This window comes from Bombyx mori, chromosome 5, assembly GCF_030269925.1.
Source record: "Bombyx mori chromosome 5, ASM3026992v2".
Lineage (NCBI taxonomy): Eukaryota > Metazoa > Arthropoda > Insecta > Lepidoptera > Bombycidae > Bombyx > Bombyx mori.
In genome coordinates this window covers 15,871,937-15,896,540 of record NC_085111.1, presented here as the reverse complement: position 1 = coordinate 15,896,540, position 24,604 = coordinate 15,871,937, and the positions used below count along the sequence as shown (strand labels likewise).

General features: G+C 38.8%; 1 protein-coding gene across 5 annotated transcripts in view; it reads left to right on the top strand.

Annotated features, from left to right (window-relative positions):
* Positions 1-24,604, top strand: part of LOC101742650 (beta-arrestin-1-like) — a 92,158-nt gene that overhangs the window by 63,348 nt on the left and 4,206 nt on the right. For 3 of the 5 annotated variants that reach the window (XM_038010811.2, XM_038010810.2, NM_001279418.1), the window contains 10 exon segments: positions 7,742-7,816; positions 9,009-9,119; positions 11,566-11,626; positions 12,156-12,298; positions 13,167-13,393; positions 13,846-13,978; positions 14,647-14,807; positions 17,563-17,706; positions 18,219-18,305; positions 19,046-19,165. In XM_038010811.2, the coding sequence (XP_037866739.1) occupies positions 9,048-9,119; positions 11,566-11,626; positions 12,156-12,298; positions 13,167-13,393; positions 13,846-13,978; positions 14,647-14,807; positions 17,563-17,706; positions 18,219-18,305; positions 19,046-19,165 (1,148 nt within the window). In that variant the 5' untranslated portion in view covers positions 7,742-7,816; positions 9,009-9,047. 5 annotated transcript variants of the gene reach the window in all.

Below are 24,604 nucleotides of genomic sequence, written 5' to 3'. Positions count from 1 at the left end.
ATAAACAAATGTAGATTAGTTTCCTACATTTGACAAGTGTATTTAACACGTACATCCATTATTCACCTCCTTTATCAAACAAGTACAAATTGATTCGACATATATTATGCTACAGTGTACATATCCCTTGATAAATTGAAAGGACCTTTGTCACTAGTGACATCAGTGAGCAAACTCGGAATGACAAATGGGGCTTGAAAATCTCATTTAGTATCGTCTACCTTAAAATAAATATGAATCATGAAAGTCCAAATTGCACGGGCCCTTCTTTCAGTGCTCATGTCTATTCAATTACTCACCGCTGTTCGTTCCTATCTATCGTTCACTCGCACAGCCACTATCGAATCTCTCTTATTCACTTCAGTTCAATGTCCCTTGACATATTTTATGTCCAATATTAATCCGACTTGAGAATTAGCTGAGCTCGAGCGCAATTTAATATCTTCTACTTTTAGTGCGATAATAACCTTTACAGTCCATAAAAAAACAGACAAGAATGTCAGAATCGAAGCTTCGTAAATTAAAGTATCAAATAAGAGATTCCCTTCCTTTTTTTTAGGTCATCTACATAAATGAAGAATTTGGTATCAATATCGACAATTTAGCAATCCATTTGGTATAGAACTTTCAATTGGTATAAATTAAAACCGTATCATTACTTTAATTAGACATTAAATTGGATTTAACAATTTATAGTTTAAAGTTATTTTACAAATTCGAAATCATTAATCTGTAAAGGGGAAGCTTAATTTCCCCATCAATGTTTCGGCCCACCGGTATCACCCAGCGTCCGCATCGAGCACATGTCACGGATGTCGGATGTGCTCCCGTGACCCATACGTAGACCGTTCAGGTCAAGCTTATTTTAGTTTATTTCAGGCTTAGTTCAACTTCGTTAGGTGCGTAGGTGACAATTGATGCGGGTGGTTCATATAGCGGAATAGTAGCACCCGTTTAGGGTGTCGCTTTTAAAGTCAATACGCTGAACGCCCAGTATGTTCAGAGAAACTTATATAACTTATATATATTAGAAGAGAACTTATGTATTAGTAGTTAGTTTTTCCAAAACGTCGACGGTGTATTTATAAATTACGTCACCCGTCAATATGGTTTTTTTTTTTCTAATTGGCTTAATCCACATTAGTGCAACATTAGTGTGTAAAAATCTAGTAAAATGTACGCTTCCTACACATTCCCATAAACATATTCAAAGTTAGAATGTAGTTCCCAGAATAGAGTTCTGAAATAAATTGAGAGTTAATATAAATGATGTTTGAATTTTGCTCAAGACGGGCTTATGAAATTCACAATTTGCCGCGTCGTCTAATTTGTATGGATTCGGTCACATTTTTGTATGCGTGTTGAGTTCTGAGCGTTGATATATTTCGCCACTTTTTTTATGTAATATATAAATGTCCTCAAAAATATTTTTTTGGATACAAAACTGGTGGTAGGACTTCTTGAGAGTCCGCGCAGGTATGTACCACCGCCCTGCCCATTTCTGCCGTGAAGCAGTAATGCGTTTCGGTTTGAAGGGTGGGGCAGCCGTTGTAACTATACTTGAGACCTTACAACTTATGCTCAAGGTGGGTGGCGCATTTACGTTATAGATGTCTATGGGCTCCAGTAATCACTTAGCACCAGGTGGGCTGTGAGCTCGTCCACCCATCTAAGCAACAAAAAAAAACAAGTATATTTCAAACTTGATAGAACATTTAATGTCTAAAATGCCACTATAATGTTACAGGTATTAAACATTTTCAGTTATATGTAATAAATCGAAATACTAAATAGGACATCAATCAAGAATTACAGTTGAATGTTACAGCCCGAATCCAGAGCAAACCGACGAATGCCTAATCAATATACGGTATCGTTTAGTTAGTGTCCCGGGATACGCCCAACCGAGTAATTAAAGTCTCGAATAAAACTGTCTGTTTGTACGGGTGGGCTGACGAGATTCCCCCTTTGAGATTAGAACTGCCATTTATTTGATCAAGTTAGTTTTAATTAAATATAACAAGATTTAATAATATGATTCGCCTATAGAAAATATGATTTCTACAGGTGCCATTGACTATTTTATTTTATTTTATTTGGAAGACAAACAGTGACTATACAAAAACGTACCTTACAAATAAACACCATTTAAATGTCACCGCATTTAAATAACTAAACCCTTGTGACGTCGCAACGCCTAGAGTTAAATACTTAACACAAAACGAACAACAAAAATAATAAAAAAAAAAACGTAGTAAATAGAAAATAATCAATTAAAAATTTTAATTTGCATTCAACCATCGACTCATTAATGGAATATATATTCAGATGAAAGCCTCATTAGGCTATTGGTCTATACGTTGTTTGTCATTAACACACCAATTTGTAAGCTGGATTCTCACGGTTCGCCTCTTTCGTCCAATTTCGTTTGCTATTGCTATAATTGTTTCAAATAATAATACCAACAAGAAAGAAGTGCCGAAGGCCCCTTATATTTTCCTAACATTACTTATTGTATTTTTTTTTTATTGCTTATATGGGTGGACGAGCTCACAGCCCACCTGGTGTTAAATGGTTACTGGAGCCCATAAACGTCTACAACGTAAATGCGCCACCCACCTTGAGATATAAGTTCTAAGGTCTTAGGTATAGTTACAACGGCTGCCCCACCCTCCAAACCGAAACGCATTACTGCTTCACGGCAGAAATAGGCGGGGTGGTGGTACCTAACCGCGCGGACTCACAAGTGGTCCTACCACCAGTTAAATTGATGAAATGAAGTTGAGTTTATTGTCCAACATGAAAATGTTTCCAAAGATATTTGGAGTTGTCAAAATGTATTCTAGTAGTCTGCCAAGAAATAGATATTTTAAACAAACTACTCCTAGATTAGATATGGTTGTATTGATCTCATAACAAACGAAAATCGTGCGTTTATCGTTTAGTTTTTGTTAGAAGCAACTATCTCGTTTGCACGGATAACCTTGTTATGACATGTTAGTAATGAATACGAAAACATTTTCTTTAATGCACACATAAGGGATGGCTTTAATAAGACCCTGAATACGAGAGTGGTCGTGTTTTCATTAAAATGCATTTCGTGTCGTTTATTTTCGCTTTCCCGCCGCTCTGAGTGTTAAAATTCACCGTCGGACTTGATATTTCATTAAAAGTTAAATGAACAGTCTGCTGGACGAAGCCTAAAATATATTTACCTCTAGACGAGTTCGTTCTAACGAATTTTTTTACTAGCGTTGATAGGCGGACCGGCTCTCTACTCTTCTGGGGCTTAGCAGATTTGAAGAAGAATTAGATTCAGAATGCTATCCACTTTGAGACATAAGAGTGTAACGCCAGAATATTTCATTTTCGTTAATTAAACCTTTTTTTCTAAATTACTGGCAACGCCATCTAGCGTTTGTACGTGGCGCAGTGGAGAATTCAATACCTTCTTATATAAGTTCGGTTACTCGACACTGCATGTCGTGATTGTGCGATTTTGTCTCGATTATTCGACGACAAACTTTTCACATCTCTGGCATGCAGAATCTTCGAGAAACGACACCTTATTATTATAAAAGGACAAGCTTACTTCGTCTAGCTCTCTCATGTTACATCGGCATACCCAGGGGCACCCTCAGACACAGACACGTTATAAGATTAGAAGGTCAAATATATTGGTAAAACGGTTTATTGGTAAAACGGTATTTAACGGTTATTGTTCGTGGCAAGATTAGGCAGAAATATGGCATCATGACCCGCAACACGCAACAGATAGAAGGGCCTGAGGCCTTAATTAACTAATATTATTTGTAATTCCTATTCAACAACATATAATATTAGTACCTATAAAAAGATGTGACAAGTCCAATTTATCAAAGCGAGGGGCGACAGAAGAAATCTATCAAGTTCCTACCTCCGGTATTACGAGTATAATGACATATTGACGTTATTATGTAGGGACGACCTATTATTATTTGGTTTAAGAAAACAATAAACCGCCTCTCGTGTGCTTTCTCTAGGACTTCTATAATGGAACCACTCCGCGAGAGATGTAGATAAAAGGGAATCATTTACTCGAGAACAAAAAACCGGTCCGAAATATCAACAATAGGAATTTCTCCGATATCAAAGAATTGATGTTGAATACCGTGTAAATGAAAATTATTTAAAGGTAAATTCGATGTTAAAATACAATAGAACCTTCAATTGGAGCCTTCTGCGTAGGTACTACCGTTAAAATTTACCTCTTTCAAGTTCAATAATTATAAAGTACTAAGTAAATTGACGAGACGCTCTTTTGTATTGCTTAAAATTTAAGCTATCGCTAAGATTACTGGTGGTAGGACCTCTTGTGAGTCCGCACGGGTAGGTACCACCAACCTGCCTATTTCTGCCGTGAAGCAGTAATGCGTTTCGGTTTGAAGAGTGGGGCAGCCGTTGTAACTATACTGAGAGCTTAGAACTTATATCTCAAGGTGGGTGGCGTTGTAGATGTCTATGGACTCCAGTTACCACTTAACATCAGGTGGGCTGTGAGCTCGTCCACCCATTAAAGCTAAAAAAAAGAACGACTCATATTTTGGTACTAATTAAAAAATAATACAAATCGTGCACGTGTTCGGGCATCACCTAATTGGTATTTCACGTATGAACACGAAGAATGTTTTAACGAAGTGAAAAAATTCCGTCCAATAATACATACTTATAATACGGATACGTTCGTTGGATATAATCTGACCTATTCACGTGTGCTGCCGAAATGAGAGCGACAAATCGAGAAAACTTCAATCACGACGACGGTCGAGCGCGTTAGGGTGACGCTCATTCACCCATGAATGTGATACGAATGAGTATGTCCATATTTTATTTTGTCGATGTTACGACACCTTAATATAAAACTAACGTGCAGTGATGTGACTAATAGTATTGTGAGAATTTTTGTCCACTCTTTATTTTTATTATTATCCCAAAGTCAGGTGTCCGAGCTCATAGCGCATCAGGTGCAATGAGGTTACTAGAGTTGATAGGCTGAACTACGTAACTGCCACCACCCACCTTGAGACACGAAGTCTAAGTCAGTTCTCGTAAATCAATTGTTTGGTATAATGACCATCTTAGACTTCAAAGCTGCATACATTGCTGCTTCTTCGCAGTAATAGGTATAATGTGGTACATACTCGTATGGGCTCATATGACGAATATTAATGACTAATTAGTCAAATGCTTAAAATGCTCTGGCAATAATTATAATTTTAAACTATGTCTATAGTAATAATCAGATATTGAGAAATAAAACTCAATAATTCAATGTAGTCCTTGATGATGAGAATGATATATTTCTCCCGCACAGATTTTGGTCCCCCGACGAAGCTGGGATGGACGGATCGCAATCCGATTATAGGATCCCCCTCCGTCACTAGACGCGGTATTCAATCGGGATCTAGCTGTCCCCGGTAATTATCAACGACAGGAGATTTGCTTGTTTCCTGTCATATTCGAGCTACCGTGTGTCACGAACTGTTCTTCTATAGCGCGTCGTAATTAATCGGATGAAACGGATAGCTAGCCTTAGCGTTGTCGGTGGGTATTAGATAGGGTCGTGGATGAATTACTAATGCCTGGACTACAAAAACTAAAGTAGACGTTTCTAGACGTTTAAATATTTTCTTTTTTTTTATTGCTCAGATGGGTGGACGAGCTCACAGCCCACCTGATGTTAAGTGGGTACTGGAGTCCATAGACATCTACAACGTAAATACACCACCCACCTTGAGATATGATTTCTAAGGTCTCAGTATGGTGACAACGGCTGCCCCACCCTTCAAACCGAAACGCATTACTGCTTCACGACAGAAATAGGCAGGTAGGTGGTACCTACCCGTACGGACTCATAAGAGGTCCTACCACCAGTAATAAGTGATAGATGAATAGATGAGACACGTATCGTAAAATACTTTTAATTAAGATAAGTGTAATTTAAAGCACGGTTTTGTGGACGGTATTAGGATGTGATACCGAACCGGTCACTACCACCGTTCCGCCCAGTACATTTGTCGTAAAGCAGTCATGTATTCTGGTTTGTTAATAAGGATACCAGCTATTTCCAGCCGGTCAACGAGCGCGTCTAGCCATTTACGCCAATGATAAAAATATTATTCATTAACTCGTTATGAAAACCGTGGACATGTCGCGCAAATTGAGCATACTCTTCCGTGCAAGGTAATTCGATGGTTAAAAAAATAAACATACTTTACCAGCATCAAAAAGAAATATTAATAGTTTAAAAAAAACTAACAAAATACGCTTTTATCGAAAATCCAACTAAAAAAAAGAAAATAAATTTTTATAAATTTGAATTAAAAATAGTGTAAGAAAAAATGATTTTATTTTAAAAAAAAGCGTGGGGTGCATGGTATAAGTATTTATAAATATTTTATGAACAGATATGAGTAGAAGGGTTATTTCGATAATATCCTGAAAAGCACCCCACGCTTATTTTTTAGTTGGATCTTCTCTAAAAGCGTATTTTGATAGTTTTTTTAAAGTATTAATTATTTTTAATTTTTTAGTTGAATTTCAATTTTTTCAAAAATTTTTTTAATTTTTTTTTTACTATTGAATTATCATCGTTCTTTAATAAGTATACCAAATTTTGAGTTAATCCGACGTTTTGAAGGTGGTCAAAATCATGTTCAAAGATTCCGTTACAAACATACATACGTCTGAAGCTAATAAAAGCGTATTAAAAAGCAACTATTCGTAATCATGAACAATTAAGCTTTACTTCGATATAATTAACCAAGTTAGGGTTAATTGATATACGAACTTCAAAAGGAATTTCGTGGAGCTGAAATATAAATGAATCGAAGGGAAACTAATCGAATCGGTTCTCGGATATCGATTTCTGTGCGGCAAGGTTGAGACAGAACCTGCGGCCGTATTCGATCTCGTTGAGGGTAAAATGATAAGGGTCCATCGATAACTGCGTGGTCACGTATCTATTTAATTATAGGTTTAATACATGAAAAAAAAAAAGGTTGGTTTGTTTATTTGTAACTCTGGAACCACTCTATCTGAATCGGAGCTTATACTTATGTATTATATTCGAAGCATTACTGTTAATAAAGTATGGAAGATTTTCAAATAAAGGTTTGGGTGGTAACGCCTCCTGCTCAAATAGCATTATCTAATATAGAAAATAAGGTTAATGAAATTCAGACATCAGTCTGTCTTCTATGTTCTCTTATAGCCACTGCATAATTAATGGACTTATGAAGTAAAATATCTTCTTCTAGCTATACAGGGTCGGCTCTCCTTGTTCTTAAGCGCAAAGGGTTTTATCAAATATGCGATAACCACGAGGTGAGCTGCATGCGTCCTAAAACGTTCTGTTTGCTTAGTGTGAGTCCTTTAACGTTTTCGATAGCGTAAAAGTTAACTCAAATTTGTATGGAGTTGGAACGTTTGCCTGCGGTTGCCGCTAGGGGCACTTTTCCAATTACATACTTTGAGTTAACTTTTACGCTATCGAAAACGTTAATAAACTGGCACTAAGCACATTGGTTTGAAAAAATAGTTCCGATGCAAAATGCGTATGCAACAAAACGTAGCGCGCTTGCCCGTACACTATTCGAACCTCAATGCTCAAGTTTGTCAATATGTGCTCATTCAATTTATCTGAATAGCTTATATATGTAGTAGTATATACATTATAATGGCGTATTTTTCATTGTTTCAGAAAATAAATACGACTATGTTTGGACTCGTTTAGCAAACGACGTCCTCGGAGTTTTGGACCGCCAACGGAGTTCGTGTAAGGAATTAACTATTTTAATCGCATCGTACCAAAAAAAATTTCTTAATATGTACACTGTTCATATGCTGTTGTGTTAAAGACAGTATTTGTTTGGCACGTTTTTATAGCTAATGTTATAGTAATAGATAGCTGACCCGGCAAACGTTTTGCCATATATGTATAAGATTTCTAGGGAATTTCTAGTGTAGAAAAAAAGACTAACTTATTGTAAGTGTGTAAGGATGTGGTAAATAAGTGAAAGAGGCATGTAGCGCTGTGGACGATAAGGGAATATAAAAATAACAAAACCTCATTCAACCACATAATGCCTCATTATAACAATAAAAAAAAATCCAATAAATAAATAAATGTTAGGGGTGGACAACCCTTATCACTTAGGGGTATGAAAAATAGATAGTAGCCGATTCTCAGACCTACTGAACATGCATATAAAACTTCATAAAAATCGGTCAAACCGTTTCAGAGGAGTATGGTAACTAACAACAACACGAGAATTTTATATATAAGATAGTAAACGGTGACAAGTCATTTGCTCATTTGGCCCCAAACTAGGATATCCTGTACTGTTGGAAACAGAGACTGATACATATACTTAAATATACATAATAATATACATAATAGATAGATAATGAAAACCTAAAAAAAGAGCAAACAGGTCATGTCACAAATCAGGTGCGATCGCTAACTACTGCACCGCCAAATCAGTCGGATGTAATGTTAATTCTGAGGAAAAAACACCGTTGAAAATTAGACATATTAAACGAATCATAAAGAGTAAGAAAACTTTTAAAACTTATCAAGATCTAACGCCACTATGGGTTCTGTTAATAATTATTTACTGGTGGTAGGACCTCTTGTGAGTCCGCACGGGCAGGTACCACCACCCCGCCTATTTCTGCCGTAAAGCAGTAATGCGTTTCGGTTTGAAGGGTTAGGCAGCCGTTGTAACTATACTGAGATCTTAGAACTTATAACTCAAGGTGATTGGCGCATTTACGTTGTAAATGTCTATGGGTTCCAGTAACAACTTAACAACCAGGTAGTCTGTGAGCTCGTCCACCCATCTAAGCAATAAATAATAATAATAATAAATATAGCTCATTAAAGACATTCTCCAAATGCGATTAAGTTAATTTTCATAAAGGAGAACTGCTATATTGTTATGTTTTATTTTGTAATCTATCCCCAGGACACTGATGAGCAGCGGTGGTGGAACCGCGGTGGTAGAATGGACGACGCGGGCAGTAACAAGCAGCGACAGGCCACTAGAGTCTTCAAGAAGAGCTCTCCAAATGGAAAGGTAATATTCAGACAAATTTAAATGTACTAGTGGTCCCGCAGTAGTCGAAATTCGACTATAATTAATTGAAATTATAAGTTTCAACATTATTCTGGTCCTATTGTTACAGATTTCGCAAAGACTACACTATAGACAAATACTCGTAATTTAAAGATAAACAATACTAACCTATTCTCAATTTGACTACAGACTTTAACCAATAACAAAAATTTGACAATAAACAAACAGTATATATATGTGTTGTGTCAAATATATGATAGTGTGTGTAATGTTTTCTTTATTGATTTAATGTATTTTTAATGCATAATTTAAAAAACATATTAGCATTCTGCACTTCTTCTCTATATTCTCTATATGTGTGGGAAATTTCACACTCCTCCGTCCGCGCAATTTTCGTAAAAAGGGATGGAAAGTTTTTGCTTCACCTATTAATATATAGATACATATTTATTGTACATATGAGGCCGTCAGCGCAAAAGCGGTCTATTATGGAGCAATGAGGTTTAAGTTTCCATGAATTTGAGTAGCCAAAAAACAATACGCGCATAAATAATGTTTACAAAGCCATCTGTAATCTATGGGTGAAACTATGGATAGGCCGGTTTTGCATCGAAGTTTTTTATATTATAAATAAATTGCAATATACATACATAATTATAAGCATGATTATGAAAAATTGTGGGTTAGGCCACTTTTGCGCTGACGGCCTCATATGTACGTATCTTATTCACTAACCCATTGAGTTTCTTGCCGGATCTTCTCAATGGGTCGCATTTCCGATCCGGTGGTAGATTCTGCGAAGCACGGCTCTTGCTAGGGTTCGTATTAGCAACATCGTCAGGTTTGAGCCCCGTGAGCTCACCTACTAGTTAAGGTTACGCTGATATGGTCTCTCTAGACCAGCCTTTCCCAAAGTGGGCGATAACGCCCCCTTGTGGGCGCTGCAAGCCTAAAGAGGGGCGGTAAGAGACCCAGAAAAAAAAAGGGGGCGTTGTGTAGAGGCTTAGGAGGAGATTTGTAATTTCATCTAGGAGGACTCTTAAATACCGACTTAGCTCTCGTTAAAGTGGTTTTTAATTAGGTGAAAAAAGGGGGGTGTTCAAAAGTAATTTATTCTCAAAGTTCAATAGACAATATAAGTTTGGGAACCCCTGCTCTAGACCATCAGCTTAGGTAGGAAAAAGAAAGAAAAAAATCGCTAAAACCAAAAATTAAATTTTTGAACGGAATAAAACACCTCGTGTCATTGTACGAAATAATGAGCACTCCGAAATAATACGTTTTCAGAAATACGTAACACATCTAATACATTAATAAGGAGATTGTTTTAATTAAATCTAATTAAAATCAATTTGGATACATACGCGCGCTTCTTGCTAATTACGCTGAATCGTGTACGCGTTTAGGATAATAAGCGTACGTGGAATTGTGCTTATATCGTGTATAATAAAGCGTAGGAAATCTGTTTAATACAAACATGTTTCGTGTTAGAAAACACAAACACACATAGAACGACGATTGATGTTTTAATAACAAGAGATTTGGGTACGTGGAAAATTTTGTAAATCACGTGGAGAGTAATTCGCAAAGTTTGTTATTTTAAATTACGTGTTTTATTCGATTCTTGGCTAGGTTGTGTCCGGCGATGCCATCCGGGTTCTATTTGCAATAAGTAATATTTACGTAATTAAATTAACTAGTGGTGCCGCAGTAGTCGAAATTCGACTTTAATTAATTAAAATTACAACATTATTATGCTTCTGTTGTCAAAGACTACTTCTAAAATCACAGATTTCGCCAAGACTACACTATAGACAAATAATAGTTGACCACAGAGCTTATGCAATAACAAAAATTTGACAGTAAACAAAGAGTATGTATATATATGCATGTGTGTGTCAAATACATGGTAGTGTGTGTAAGGTTTTTTTGTTGATTTCATATATTATTAATGCATAATTTAAATAAAATATTAGCATTCTGCACTCCTTCTCTATATTCTCTATAGATGTTGGAAATTTCATACTCCTCCGTCCGCGCAATTTTCGTAAAAAGGGGTACAAAATTTTTGCTTCACGTATTAATATAGATATAGATTTTGAAAAGAATATATGCGGATTTATCGTTATGTCTGCGGTAAAACTCATCATTTCTTAAGTCTATATAATATCTAGATACCAAAAAATCAGTTTATACGGTCCAGTGCTATCGTTATGTTCAGAAGATAAACAAGAGATAGAAGGTGCGATTTATTGATTTTGTACCTAAACCTCATATCTTTAATAACGTATTTTCTTCAACATACAGTATATGCACTTATTTTCCAATATGTAAAATAACCTTTCCTATACAATTGGAGTAGACCGCAAACCAGTGTTATCAATTCTTGTTATCCTGTGTTATCAGTTTTCAAAACAACATTTAATATTATCAATTGTATTTACAGATCACAGTGTATTTGGGAAAGAGGGATTTCGTCGATCACATTTCACACGTAGACCCGATCGGTAAGTATCAATGTCTTTTTCAAGGGCACCATACTACTTATAAATATTATTATTAGTTTAGATTCTGGAATTGATTCTAGATCTATTCGGATAGGAGGGGAAACATATCGTTCTTGTTTTGCATGCGTTTCCGGACGAGGATAATAATAATAATAAAACTTTTCATTTAACACCACATGTACAGAGTAAGCATATAAAACAAATAATAGTCGGTGACATAAACTGCCGGCCTTATCGCTGAAAGCGATCTCTTCCAGGCAGCCTTGCAGGGAAAGAAATAAGCGAACTGGACGGTGCTGTATCTTAATAAACTTACATAAAAATATATACTTATATACACATGTGAAAAATAAATACAATATAACATAGACTTACATACGATTAAATAGAAATAAATACTAAAAATATGCAAGTAAATACAAAATAAGTAGCAACTTGTACAGTTATATCGTAGGAGCCATATTATTGTGCAAGGATCCAGGAGAATATCAACGACAAAGTTGAGTCAGTAAGGAATTCGTTGTTACAGATGGGGTCGTACTAATAGATCCGGAATACGTGAAAGATAGAAAGGTTTTTGGTCATGTCTTGGCGGCGTTCAGGTACGGACGGGAGGACTTGGACGTGCTCGGACTTACGTTCAGGAAGGATCTGTATTTAGCCGCCGAACAGGTATATACTGAGTGAGATTCTTAACATCAACTTGATTCTTTGAAACTGAATTTTCATTCACAACACTACTGGTCGTAGGACGTCTTGTAAGTTTGCACGGGTAGGCGACTGTGACTACCATCCTGCCTATTTCTGCCGGGAAGCAGTAAAGCGTTTCCGTTTGAAGGGGTCGGGGTTGTACTTTAAAAACTGAGGCATTAGAACTCATATCCCTAGGTGTGTGACGGCATTTACATTTTAGATGTCTATTGGTTCTGGTAACCACTTAACCTCTTAACACCAGGTGTGCCGTGAGCTCGTCCACCCATGTGAGCAATAATAAAAAACACGCCACAATTAACATACAGAATATATATTTAGGAACGCCATTAAATGAAATCCAAGTTGTATAAAATCACGTGCCCCACTGATATCGGTATCGATATTATCGGTACCGTACATTCATAATAATATCATATCACTAAAAATGCAATCTGTTTTTATGAGTATACTAGCGACCCGCCCTCGCTTCGCTTCGGAAACATTAAATTTTATTATTGATAGCTAAGTCCCGCGATGTTACCCGTGATTATTGTCGTACCACGGGTGAAGCCGCGGAGCGAAGCTAGTCTAAAAAAAGTAGCCTAGGCTACTCCTTATATCATCAGCTACCTATCAGTGAAAGTCCCGTCAAAATCGGTCTAGCCATTTCAGAGATTAGCCGGAACAAACAGACAGACAGACAAAAATTGTAAAAAGTGTTATTTTGATGTATGTACCGTATATATATTCATATGCATGTAGTAAAAAGCGGTTATTTCAATACTACAAACAGACACTCTAATTTTATTTATATGTATAGATAAATTGACGTGTCGTCGCCCCTTAGATATTCCCGCCGACGAGCACGGTAAAGCGACCGCTGACCCGACTACAAGAACGCTTAGTCCGCAAACTGGGGCCATCGGCTCACCCGTTCTACTTCGAGCTGCCTCCGCACTGTCCGGCCTCGGTCACCCTGCAGCCGGCTCCGGGAGACACCGGCAAGCCTTGCGGAGTGGACTATGAGCTTAAAGCGTTCGTCGCCGATTCCCAAGATGACAAACCCCACAAAAGGTGAATAAAGACACACGGTGTTCTAAAGGCTCCAAAAAAATAATTAATTTCCGGACTATTCTTAGAAGTAATGTTACGCGTTGGGGTTCGGGATAAATAAAAATTCTACCGAAGTATAAATTGAAGCTGTATTTAACACTTCTCCCACTTCGCTTCAGGTAATCCGTTCGCTGTTTCGCTTTGAGTAAAACCTAAGCTTACTAACCGCCTTCGTGCCATCTCTGCAACGCTTTTATAGGACATCTCCACAATTATCGAAAACATTCTTGATAGGTCGAGTAACTTCGATATATGTTTCCGTTATCTGACAATAGATGGCGTTGTACTTCCCGGGTTTTCACGAGTTTAGTAGTTCCTTTGATATTCGCTTCCGCCATTCGATGACAGATGGCGTTGCACTTACCGGCGTAACAGTATTAAAACATTCATGTGATGTTTTGCAATTTTTACAGGAATTCGGTTCGGTTAGCAATCAGGAAGATAATGTACGCGCCGAGCAAGCAAGGCGAACAGCCTTCAGTCGAAGTCTCGAAAGAGTTCATGATGAGCCCTAACAAACTGTATCTTGAGGCATCTTTAGATAAGGTATGATCTACATCTCATTAATAAAAAATACTTAGACAAGTTCGAAACCCAAATTTGAAACCCATCAAGGTATATCTAAGGTATATAATATAATATTCTCATATTACCTTATTGATGTTTCACGAAATTTCTGTTACCTCTGTCATTGAGTTTAGGGGGTTAAATCTGCTCTAAGACTTCAAGCGGCGCTGCGGTATGTTATTAGAGAATGGTGCTGTCTCTGAAGTTAGGGTGTGGGATCAAGCCTCTTATGAGCTCACTTGAAAATAATATACTTTAGAAATTATTGGATTGTTGAGCGTATTTTGGGTCCAGTGTGTGCAGATAGATACCAAAATCATCACTATAACTACCGCGAATAGACACCAAAATCGTATGTAGTACGGCCGCGAAGAAACGTTCCGGTTTGAAGGTTGGTAATGCCGTTGCGGAATTGAAACTTCGATCCCATGTCTCGGGGCGAATGGCAACATTCACACCGTTATGTCTCCGCTAATCCACTCCGCCATCTATAGGTAGGCCCTAAGCTTATTTACATAAATAACGAAATATGTACTATAAATAAATATAAATAGTTTATTACTACCCACTAAAACAGATATTAGTATTAATTACGTTCGTATCATTGAAACAATACGACTATAGAGTCTGATTGATTTAATACTTAGGAGCTTTACTACCACGGCGAGAACATAGCGGTGAACGTGCACATAGCGAACAACTCGAATCGATCTGTGAAGCGCATCAAGGTGTCGGTGCGGCAGTTCGCCGACATTTGCCTCTTCTCCACCGCCCAGTACAAGTGCACCGTCGCCGAGGCGGAGAGCGAGTGAGTATTATCGATATCGATACGATTGATTTTCTTTTTAAAGGATTTTATGACCTGGTAATTAAGACCTTTAAGTCATGTCTTATTTTAGTTTATATTCTTACGTTTACGAAAAATGATAAAGTGAAATGAAATGAAGATGGTTAATTTGAGACATTAATCAACTGGGATGAAATGAAATGAGATGAGATGGGATGACATATAATCTCAGTAAAATTGTGGTCATTTACTGAGACTTTTTCAGTGGACTTTTTGGAGGATCCCGAGAAGTTTCGTTCAGCGACTTTGTTTCATTTTCCCACATTTTTGCACTTTTACAGATATTAAACAGTTAATAAACCACTAAAGAAGAAACACTAAAACACTAAATAGACAAAATAAAACAAATCACACAACTCCACTCCTCGCGTTCCCGCCAAAAAAGTCCGATACGATTGAGGATAGGCAGAGAGGGTATAGGGTGGTGATACATAGTAATTTGCTTATCACATAAATATGGATTGATAATACGATAACAAAGAAGAAAGTTTATACTTCCTCGACGAAAATCAATCAATATTTCTCTAGTTTTATTACATTAATGGGATTTTCCCTCTCAACCACCGGTCACCGTCCTCGTCGAACTCGTCGCTTACTACGAAGAGTTCGACTTGCATACTAACCTATAGCATACACACAGCCCACTGAGTTACTCGTCGGATCTTCTCAGTGGGTCGCGATTCCGATCTGGTAGTAGATTCAGCGAAGCACTGCTCTTGCTAGGGCTAGTATTAGCAAATTCTCTCAGGTTGAGCCCGTGAGCTCAGTTACCGGTCGGGGCCTAGCTGGTTTTTACTATCGCACCGCCCGCCTCCGGAGTAGAGTTCATCCATACTACCTGGAGCCATTGCGGTCATCCACAGTGCGTTTCCAGAGGTTTTTTTTTGCCACGTACCATCCGGCTACGGAATGAGCTCCCCTCCATGGTGTTTCCCGAGCGCTGTGACTTGTCCTTCTTCAAACGAGGCTTGTGAAGAGTACTCAATGTAGGCAGCGGCTTGGCTCTGTCCCTGGCATTGCTGAAGTCCACGGGCGACGGTGACCACTCACCATCAGGTGGGCCGTATGCTCGTGTGCCATTAAAATATAGCCAACTAGGCTACTGGCGAATAGGTAGGAAAAATGTGATTTTCAACGTTCTTAGTATGGAAAATAGTTTATTTGTGTAACTTTTACTCGTTTCTCTAATAAGTATAATAATAATTCTATAATAATTCAGGGCACCGAATTGGTCTTTGAAGAATATGTTGTCTATTCCATTTATCGGAGCTTATAACGAGAAATTTAAAATGCGGCCATTGTAAGTAAAACCGTGCCCGCTGGCGGGAGTGCTTGTGTGATCGGTTTTGAGTTGAACATATCATTCACTGGCTTGCATTATCCCATTGTCAATATCAAAACAAAAGTTTTTGTTTTTATTTTTGTGTTAACTAATAATCCCAAATGATAAAAACACTGTTAATGAAGACTGCTTGATGATTTCGTGTGTAAACAAATAAATGAAAAAGCAATTTTGATTTTAATTTTTTTTTAACTACCCACGTGTACTCTGTTTTGTTTTTTTTACTAAAAAATACAAAAATTTTGAAATGGTTTTATAAGACTGGCACATTAGTCATTGATGAATTCTGTGACCTGAAAAGCTAAGCTTGTCTAATGTTTTATGTGAATTATTTAAAACGTAAGCTACAAGTTGTATTTAATCTGTGTATAAAGTTTGAAGTAAAAAAGAATGTTCGTTCAGTCAAATATGTACATCAATACTTAATAATAAAATCGGTGAACTGTGTCGGTTGTATATTTCAATATCAATGTCCATGGCTTGCTTGTTTTCTAACTTATGTTAGAGAGAGAGAGAGAACTGGTGGTAGGACCTCTTGTGAGTCCGCGCGGGTGGGTACCACCACCCTGTCTATTTCTGCCGTGAAGCAGTAATGCGTTTCGGTTTGAAGGGTGGGGCAGGCGTTGTAATTTACTTGAGTCCTTAGAACTTATATCTCAAGGTGGGTGGCGCATTTACGTTTTGGATGTCTATGGGCTCCAGTAACCACTTAACACCAGGTGGGCTGTGAGCTCGTCCACACATCTAAGCAATAAAAAAAAAAGAACATACTTTATTGCACACCAAAACACAGTTAAAAAAACAGTCCACAATAAGCGGTCTTATCGCTAAAAGCGATCTCTTCCAGACAAACCGTTTAATTTACATATAAATTCTGGAAAAGATACTGATACAGCAGATATGTTGCGATGTACTATTAACAATACAATATTAAAGAAAGTAGACATATAACAAATGATATATAAGTATATACCGGTTACATATACATAATATGATTTACTAGTGACCTCACTTCGTTTCGGAAACTGTAATTTATTATTGATTATGAAAATGAGATGGCAATTTTTTTTTCATACTTACTTGACACTTATCTTTATATTTTGAGTAATTCACACTATATCTTTATGAACTTATAGCCTATGTGCTATTCTGGTGTGTCAGCTATATTATTGTAGTTCCATCAAAGTCCATCCAGTAGTTTTTGCGTGAAAGAGTAAAAAAACATACATACGTACATTCTTACAGACTTTCACGTTTGTAATATTAGCAGAATATTCCATTATACTTACTTACATACACATAATAAATCAACAGTATCGATAAAGCATAAAAAAGCTTGTGACTTATGATGTTTGTTTTCGATTAACTTTATAGGGAGGGTTGTCCCGTGGGACCTGGGTTCACGCTCAGCAAGGTGTTCACGCTGACGCCGCTGCTCGCCAACAATAAGGACAAGTGGGGCTTGGCGCTTGACGGACAACTCAAACACGAGGACACGAACCTGGCCTCCAGCACCCTGTGAGTCCACGCTGTATTGATAAGGCAGGACGTCTTGTGAACTGATTGTAGGACGTCTGGTGAACTGGTGGTAGGACGTCTTGTGAACTGATGGTAGGACGTCTTGTGATTCCGCACGGATAGGTACCACCACCCTGCCTATTTCTGCCGTGTAGCAGTAATGCGTTTCGGCTTGAAGGGTGGGGCAGTCGGTGTACTGTTAAAAGTGAGACCTTAGAACTTATGTCTCAAGGTGGGTGGCGGCATTTACGTTGTAGATGTCTAAGGGCTCCGCTAACCACTGAACTCCAGATAAGCCGTGAGCTCGTCCACCCATCTAAGCAATACAAAAAAACTAAACTAAATATAGAAAACAATAGTCTTATACTTAATGAGTTATCGGATCTTTATAAGTCCGCTATAAGAAAACGTTATCATTAAATGGAGCTAAAGGTTTCAATAATAAACGAATATCAAGAAATATTCGAGCTTTTAATGGAGATTTTCATTGGCTATTGTAATATGATTTACAGTATAGCTGATCCGGCGCAACGAGAAAATTTGGGTATCATAGTTCAATACAAAGTTAAAGTGAAGCTGTGCTTGGGACCGCTCGGAGGGTGAGTTCAATTATATTGTCGCTTGTTATGTAGATTATTGTAGACAATATTTGGTAGGCAGCGGCTTGGCTCTGCCCCTGGCATTGCTGAAGTCCATGGGTGACGGCAACCACTCACGATGAGGTGGGCCGTATGCTCGTCTGCCTACAAGGGCAATTAAAAAAAAATTGCATCGGGTCGCTTAAAACAAACAGTGGTCGTTTGTATATTAAATGATACGTACAGGGGGAGCCCATTGAGTTTCTCGCCGGATCTTCTCAGTGGGTCACGTTTGCGATCCGGTGGTAGATTCCGCGAAGCGCTGCTCTCGCTAGGGCCAGTGTTAGCAACACTCCGATTTGAGCCCCGTGAGCTCACCTACATGTTAGGGCGAAGCTGACATAGCCTCTTAACGCTATCAGCATAGATAGGAAAAAAAAAGTACAGGGGGAATGGAGACTAGAGTTAGAATAGGGACGACAAATCACTGGTGGCAGGACCTCTTGTGAGTCCGGCCGGCGGGTGGGTATCACCGCCCTGCCTATTTCTGCCGTGAAGCAGTAATGCGTTTCGGTATGAAGGATGGGGCAGTCGTAACTATACTGAGATCTTAGAAGTTATATCTCAAGGTGGGTGGCGGCATTTACGTTGTAAATGTCTATGGGCTCCAGTAACCACTTAACACCAGGTGGGCTGTGAGCTCGTCCACAGATGTAAGCAATAAATAAATAAAACTGTATATGTGTACTGTATACTTGCAGTGAGCTGAGCGCCGAGCTGCCGTTCATCCTGATGCATCCGAAGCCCGAGGAGGAGCCGCGCGCGCCCGACCAGCCCCACGCGACCCCCGACCACGACCTCATCCAACTCGACCCGCCTCCGTACGTAGTAGCACTAATGCCTTCTTCTTCTTCAGTTTTTGGCGCCGTCACGGTTTGTGCATTAGCCAGTGTCAAGTAACAAGATTTTTGTAATTCGCAGTTTTAATTATTTACATTTTATTAATAATAAAAAACGAAGGAAACTTCATCAATTGGCATGAAATTAATTGAAATGAGATTAGATGATATGTGATAAAATATAACCTCAGTAAAATGGTGGTCATTTACTGAGACTATTTCAGTAGACTTTTTAGAGGAACCCGAGAAGTTACGTTCAGCGGCTTTGTTTCATTTTCCCACATTTGTGCACTTTCACAGAAACTAAAAAGTTAATAAACCATCGTAATTACACATGTAAATCTGAAGAAACACTAAATAGACAAAATAAAACAAATCACAAAACTTCACACCTCGTTTTCCCGCTAGTAAATAATAGACACGTACGTTGCGTTCACCGTTTATTGACACACTGAAGTGAATACTTACTTACAAACATAACACCTCCACCCTTATTTACTACACATTATAAGCACAATTAATATATATATATATATATCTTAACTAAGCGTACATAACAAACTAAAGTAAAAAAAAACAAAGAGAGGTTCTAACTATATACTTAATCTATTTCCTCGAATCCATATCTAACTGGTGGCTTGCGTATTCTTACAGGACGTTCACGTTTGGGTGTCACATTTTCATTGATACTCTTACCACCAGTATTACATGCTCCCTTGTCTATCGGCACAGCGGGTCTCATAGGGCTGCCACGAATAGGCGATACAGCATCCTGTGCCGGTGTGCTATTTTTTGGTGGTGAACTACTCTTCCCCGAATCGTTGACCACCGCCACTGGTTCCTCGCCACTTGTCATGGGAAATGATAGCGACTTACGTGATTGTGTTCTTAAGTCTAAATTTTGCGCGATCAGTTCGGGACTTATATTTTTACGAATCGACGCAAAGGTATCAACTTTATCTATATTTTTTGTAACCCTTAATTTTAGCTGATCGACGTGCCTATGATTCTCGGTTCCAAAACTAGATCGTACACAGTAATCACGACTACCTAATTGCTTGAGGATCGTCCCAGGTACCCATTTATCCAGACCTCGATAATCCCGATACCACACCTTAGTGCCCGGCTCGAGTTGTCGCTGCACACCCCCTGCGTTTTGCTCGCTCCGCTCTTGTTGCGCGATAACTCGAGATTGCCTTTCTGGTTTTAAATTATCTAATCTCATACGGAGACTTCGACCCTGTAATATATTGGCTGGACTATCGCCGGTAGTTGCATGTTCTGTATTTCTGTAGGCTAATAAAAATCTACACAGAGCTGTATCTACGTTTAAATTCTGTTTTAATGCCTTTTTAATCGCACGTTTACAAATTTTAACTGCATTTTCAGCGGCCCCATTAGAGGCGGGATGATAGGGAGCTGAATAAATATGTTTTATGCCATTATGAATCAGAAACTTCTGAAAATCAGAGCTCGAGAAAGGCGGTCCATTGTCACTGACCGTTTGCTTTGGCAGGCCGAATTTTGACCACAAGTCCCGCAGTACCGATATAACCGCTTGTGCCGTTGTCCTCTGCATTTTAATTGCCTCTATCCATTTGGAGCATGAATCCACTACAACTAGGTAAGTGACTCCACCTATGGGGCCTAAGAAGTCTAAGTGTAACCTGGACCAGGGGCGTGAGGGCCAGGGCCACGAGCGGGGCGCGTGTGTAGAAGGTGCGTCTGCGACGGCAGCACACACGGTGCAAGCGCGACATTCCGTCTCGAGCGCTTCGTCGATTCCCGGCCACCAAACGTAACTACGTGCTAGCGATTTTGTTTTCACTATGCCCATATGCGGATCATGAAGCTCCGTTATTATTTTGTTTCTGCATGAAGAGGGTATAACCACACGATGACCCCACATTATACATCCTAATTCAATATAAAGTTCGTTTTTCCTATTATAATATGGTTTTAATTCATTAATTTCTATGTCTAAGGGCCATCCGTCCCTTAAATAACTTAATACGCGACTTAAGATTGGATCACTACTAGTTTGTTTTTTAAGAACATTATAATCTATTAACAGAGCTTCTGTTGAGAAGTGTAAGTAGGTTTGCTCGGGTAAGTCTGTTTCCTCGGAAGCTACGTCATTTTTTTGAGACTCGATTAACCGTGAAAGTGCATCGGCTACATTTTTATCTGTCCTAACGTACTCGATTTCAAAGTCATATGCTGATAGTTTAATAGCCCAGCGCTGCAAGCGGCTAGCTGCCGCGCTCGGGATACCTATGTTAGGCCCGAAAATGCTCACCAGAGGTTTGTGGTCGGTCCGTAGTATGAACTTTCTCCCATATAAGTATTGATGGAATTTTTCCACCGCGAAAACAATCGCCAATGCTTCCTTATGAATCTGACTGTAGTGTAATTCATGAGTGGTGAGTGCGCGTGAAGCGTATGCAACGACGCGCTCCTGACATCCTGGCCCGCGCTGCGCCAACACGGCACCCAGACCACGCGCGCTCGCATCCACAGTCAACACCGACTCCAAAGACATATCAAAATGTGCGAGTGCTTTTGTACTACACAAAAACTTTTTAACATTCAGGAAAGCAGCATTCTGTTCATTTCCCCACATCCAGTGCTTACCTTTTTTTAAAAGGGCATATAAAGGTGATAAATGTGCACTCAAATCTTGTATGAACTTCGAATAGAAGTTTACCATACCGATGAAAGATTTTAATTCTGTCACGTTATTTGGGTGTGGCATTGTTGCTATTGATTTGACTTTCTCTGGGTCTACACGAACCCCATTTTGATCTATTATGAACCCTAAATACCTCACTTCTGTTACCATGAACTCGCACTTACTCCTTTTAATTTTTAAGCCATACCTTTCTAATATATCTAATACTTCTTTTATAGACTTTAAATGACTGTCTAGGTCCTGATTTCTAATCAATATGTCATCATAGAAAACTACTACATTTGGGACATTTTTAAACATATTTACCATTAGTTTTTGAAAAATGCCTGGGCTCGAAGCTAACCCGTAGACGAGGCGGGAATATTTAAATAATCCTCTATGTGTATTGATAACCGTGTACTCGCTAGAACGTTCTGATAAGACTATTTGATTATAAGCTTGAGATAAATCAAGCTTAGTAAAAAATTTATTTCCGCTGAGATTACTGAATAAGTCCTCCATTTTTGGAACCGGAAATCTGTCGATTGCTAATACTTTGTTAAGGGTTACCTTATAGTCCGCACATATTCTCAGACCGCCGTCCGCTTTGCGTACTACGACAAGTGGCGTGGCCCAGTCGGAGTGGTCCACCGGTGTGATGACGCCGGCGGCCAGCATCGCGTCGAGCTCGGCATCGACGCGCTCGCGCAGCGCATACGGCAGCGGTCGCGCGCGGCAGTAGATAGGCACCGCATCCGGCCGCACGATTAACTCTGCTGTGCCCCCCGTATATTTACCCAATGTGCCGTCGAACAAGGATTTATGTCTAGAAACAATTTCATTAATTAATTTATTATAGTCTCGTGCGTGTTCGGTTACAAAGTTACTGTGTTGTATTTTAAAACTCGTAGGTTTTGATATTTTTATATTAATATTCAATTCAGCTAACCATTGTCGGCCCAATAGATTAGTCGTTCCTTTGTCTATGACATACAAGTCTAACATTTTTGAAACACCTTGGTACTTCACTATAGTGTTTATAAACCCTAAAGGCCGAATGATTGAGCCATCGTAAAATTTTAAATTTAATAAGCATGCCTGTAACTTCTCCTTAGAAAAATATTTATCATAAACATTCTTGCTAATACAAGATAACGCCGATCCAGTATCGACCTCCATCTTGAGCAAGCAATTTTGGACTTTAACTTTAATACACACCGGTTTATAATTACTCAATGTCATTTGGTACATAGGCTCATTTTCTTCTCCACACCCGTCCTGTTCATTATTGAAGTTGTTGTATGTGTCATCGTTGTTTTGATCGTATAATAAGTGCAAAGGAGCCCGCTCTCGGCCTCCTCGTCCCGCACCGCGCTGCCCGCGCCACGATCGCCTGTTGCCGCCTGCACCCCGGTTCCCCCGGCGCCCGGTGCGTGCTGAACCCCCGGCTGCCTCCGCCTGGTTCTTAAGCCCCTTTTTGGGGCACATTCTTCGTAGATGGCCGGTTTCATGACATGAACTGCACACGTAGTCTTTGTATATGCAATCCTTTGCTTGGTGTCTCCTGTCTCCACATCTTGAACATTCATTGAAGTTAATTTTGTTAACCTCCTCAATTGGCGTACGTTCCACTGCAATCGCATCCCTCTCCGCAGCTTCTAATGACAAAGCTAACGTAACTGCACGCTTATATTCTAATTTCTCCTCGGCAAATAACCTTTGCCGTATGATTTCGCTCTTTAATCCACAAACCATTTGATCACGCAGATTTTCATCCAGCGACGAGCCGAATTCACAATTTTTTGATAATTTTTTTAATTCTGTGAGGTAGTCAGCTATTGACTCATTCAGCTGCCGACGTTGTCGAAACTTGTATCTTTCCGCCAAGATTGAGGGCTTCGGTTGCAGGTGAGCTGCCAACATCGCTACAGCATTAGCATATGTTAATTGTGACGGCTTCGAAGGGCTGGCTAATGTCGATAATAAATCGTACGCTTCCTCACCCATAATGGAAATTAATGTGGGTAATTTTAAATCGTCAGTCACTTTATTCACCAAAAAGTACATTTCCAATCTCTCAACATATGAGGACCAGTTTCCACTGTTTACCGCGAATTCTTTCAACTGTCCCACCGACATTATGTTCATATAATTTTAATTAGTCCAAACAAGAAACAAACAAGCCACAAATTGATTTTTTTTTCCGCGTTCGCCACTAGTAAATAATAGACACGTACGTTGCGTTCACCGTTTATTGACACACTGAAGTGAATACTTACTTACAAACATAACACCCGCCAAAAAGTCCAGCACTACTGTCATATATCCTCATTCTTCTGGATGCTGGTTCCGGTTTATTTGAAATCAGGAAACCTGGTATCAATGTATGATGTGCCTCATCGTCGAGTTTCCTGTTGTCTCCCATGTTGTGATGCATGCTGTCATGTTATTGTTCTTGTTTGTACTAGTAGACTTCAGACTTAAAAAAAAACTATTTTCTACATCACTATTTTATTTGAAAATAGTGTTGATTTAACACCTCTATTTCAATTGTCAAATTATATTTTTCATTCTTCAGAAAAAGATTATTTATCTATTCGAATCAACTAAACTCCGCGTATTAATGAATGTGACTAAAATGCGCTCACGAAGCGGCTTTGGATTTTGATGTTATTATATAGGTACATTTAGGCAAATTAGTATAATAATAAAAGTATACAGCAGTATGTACTCTCTCGACCGTTCTTTCC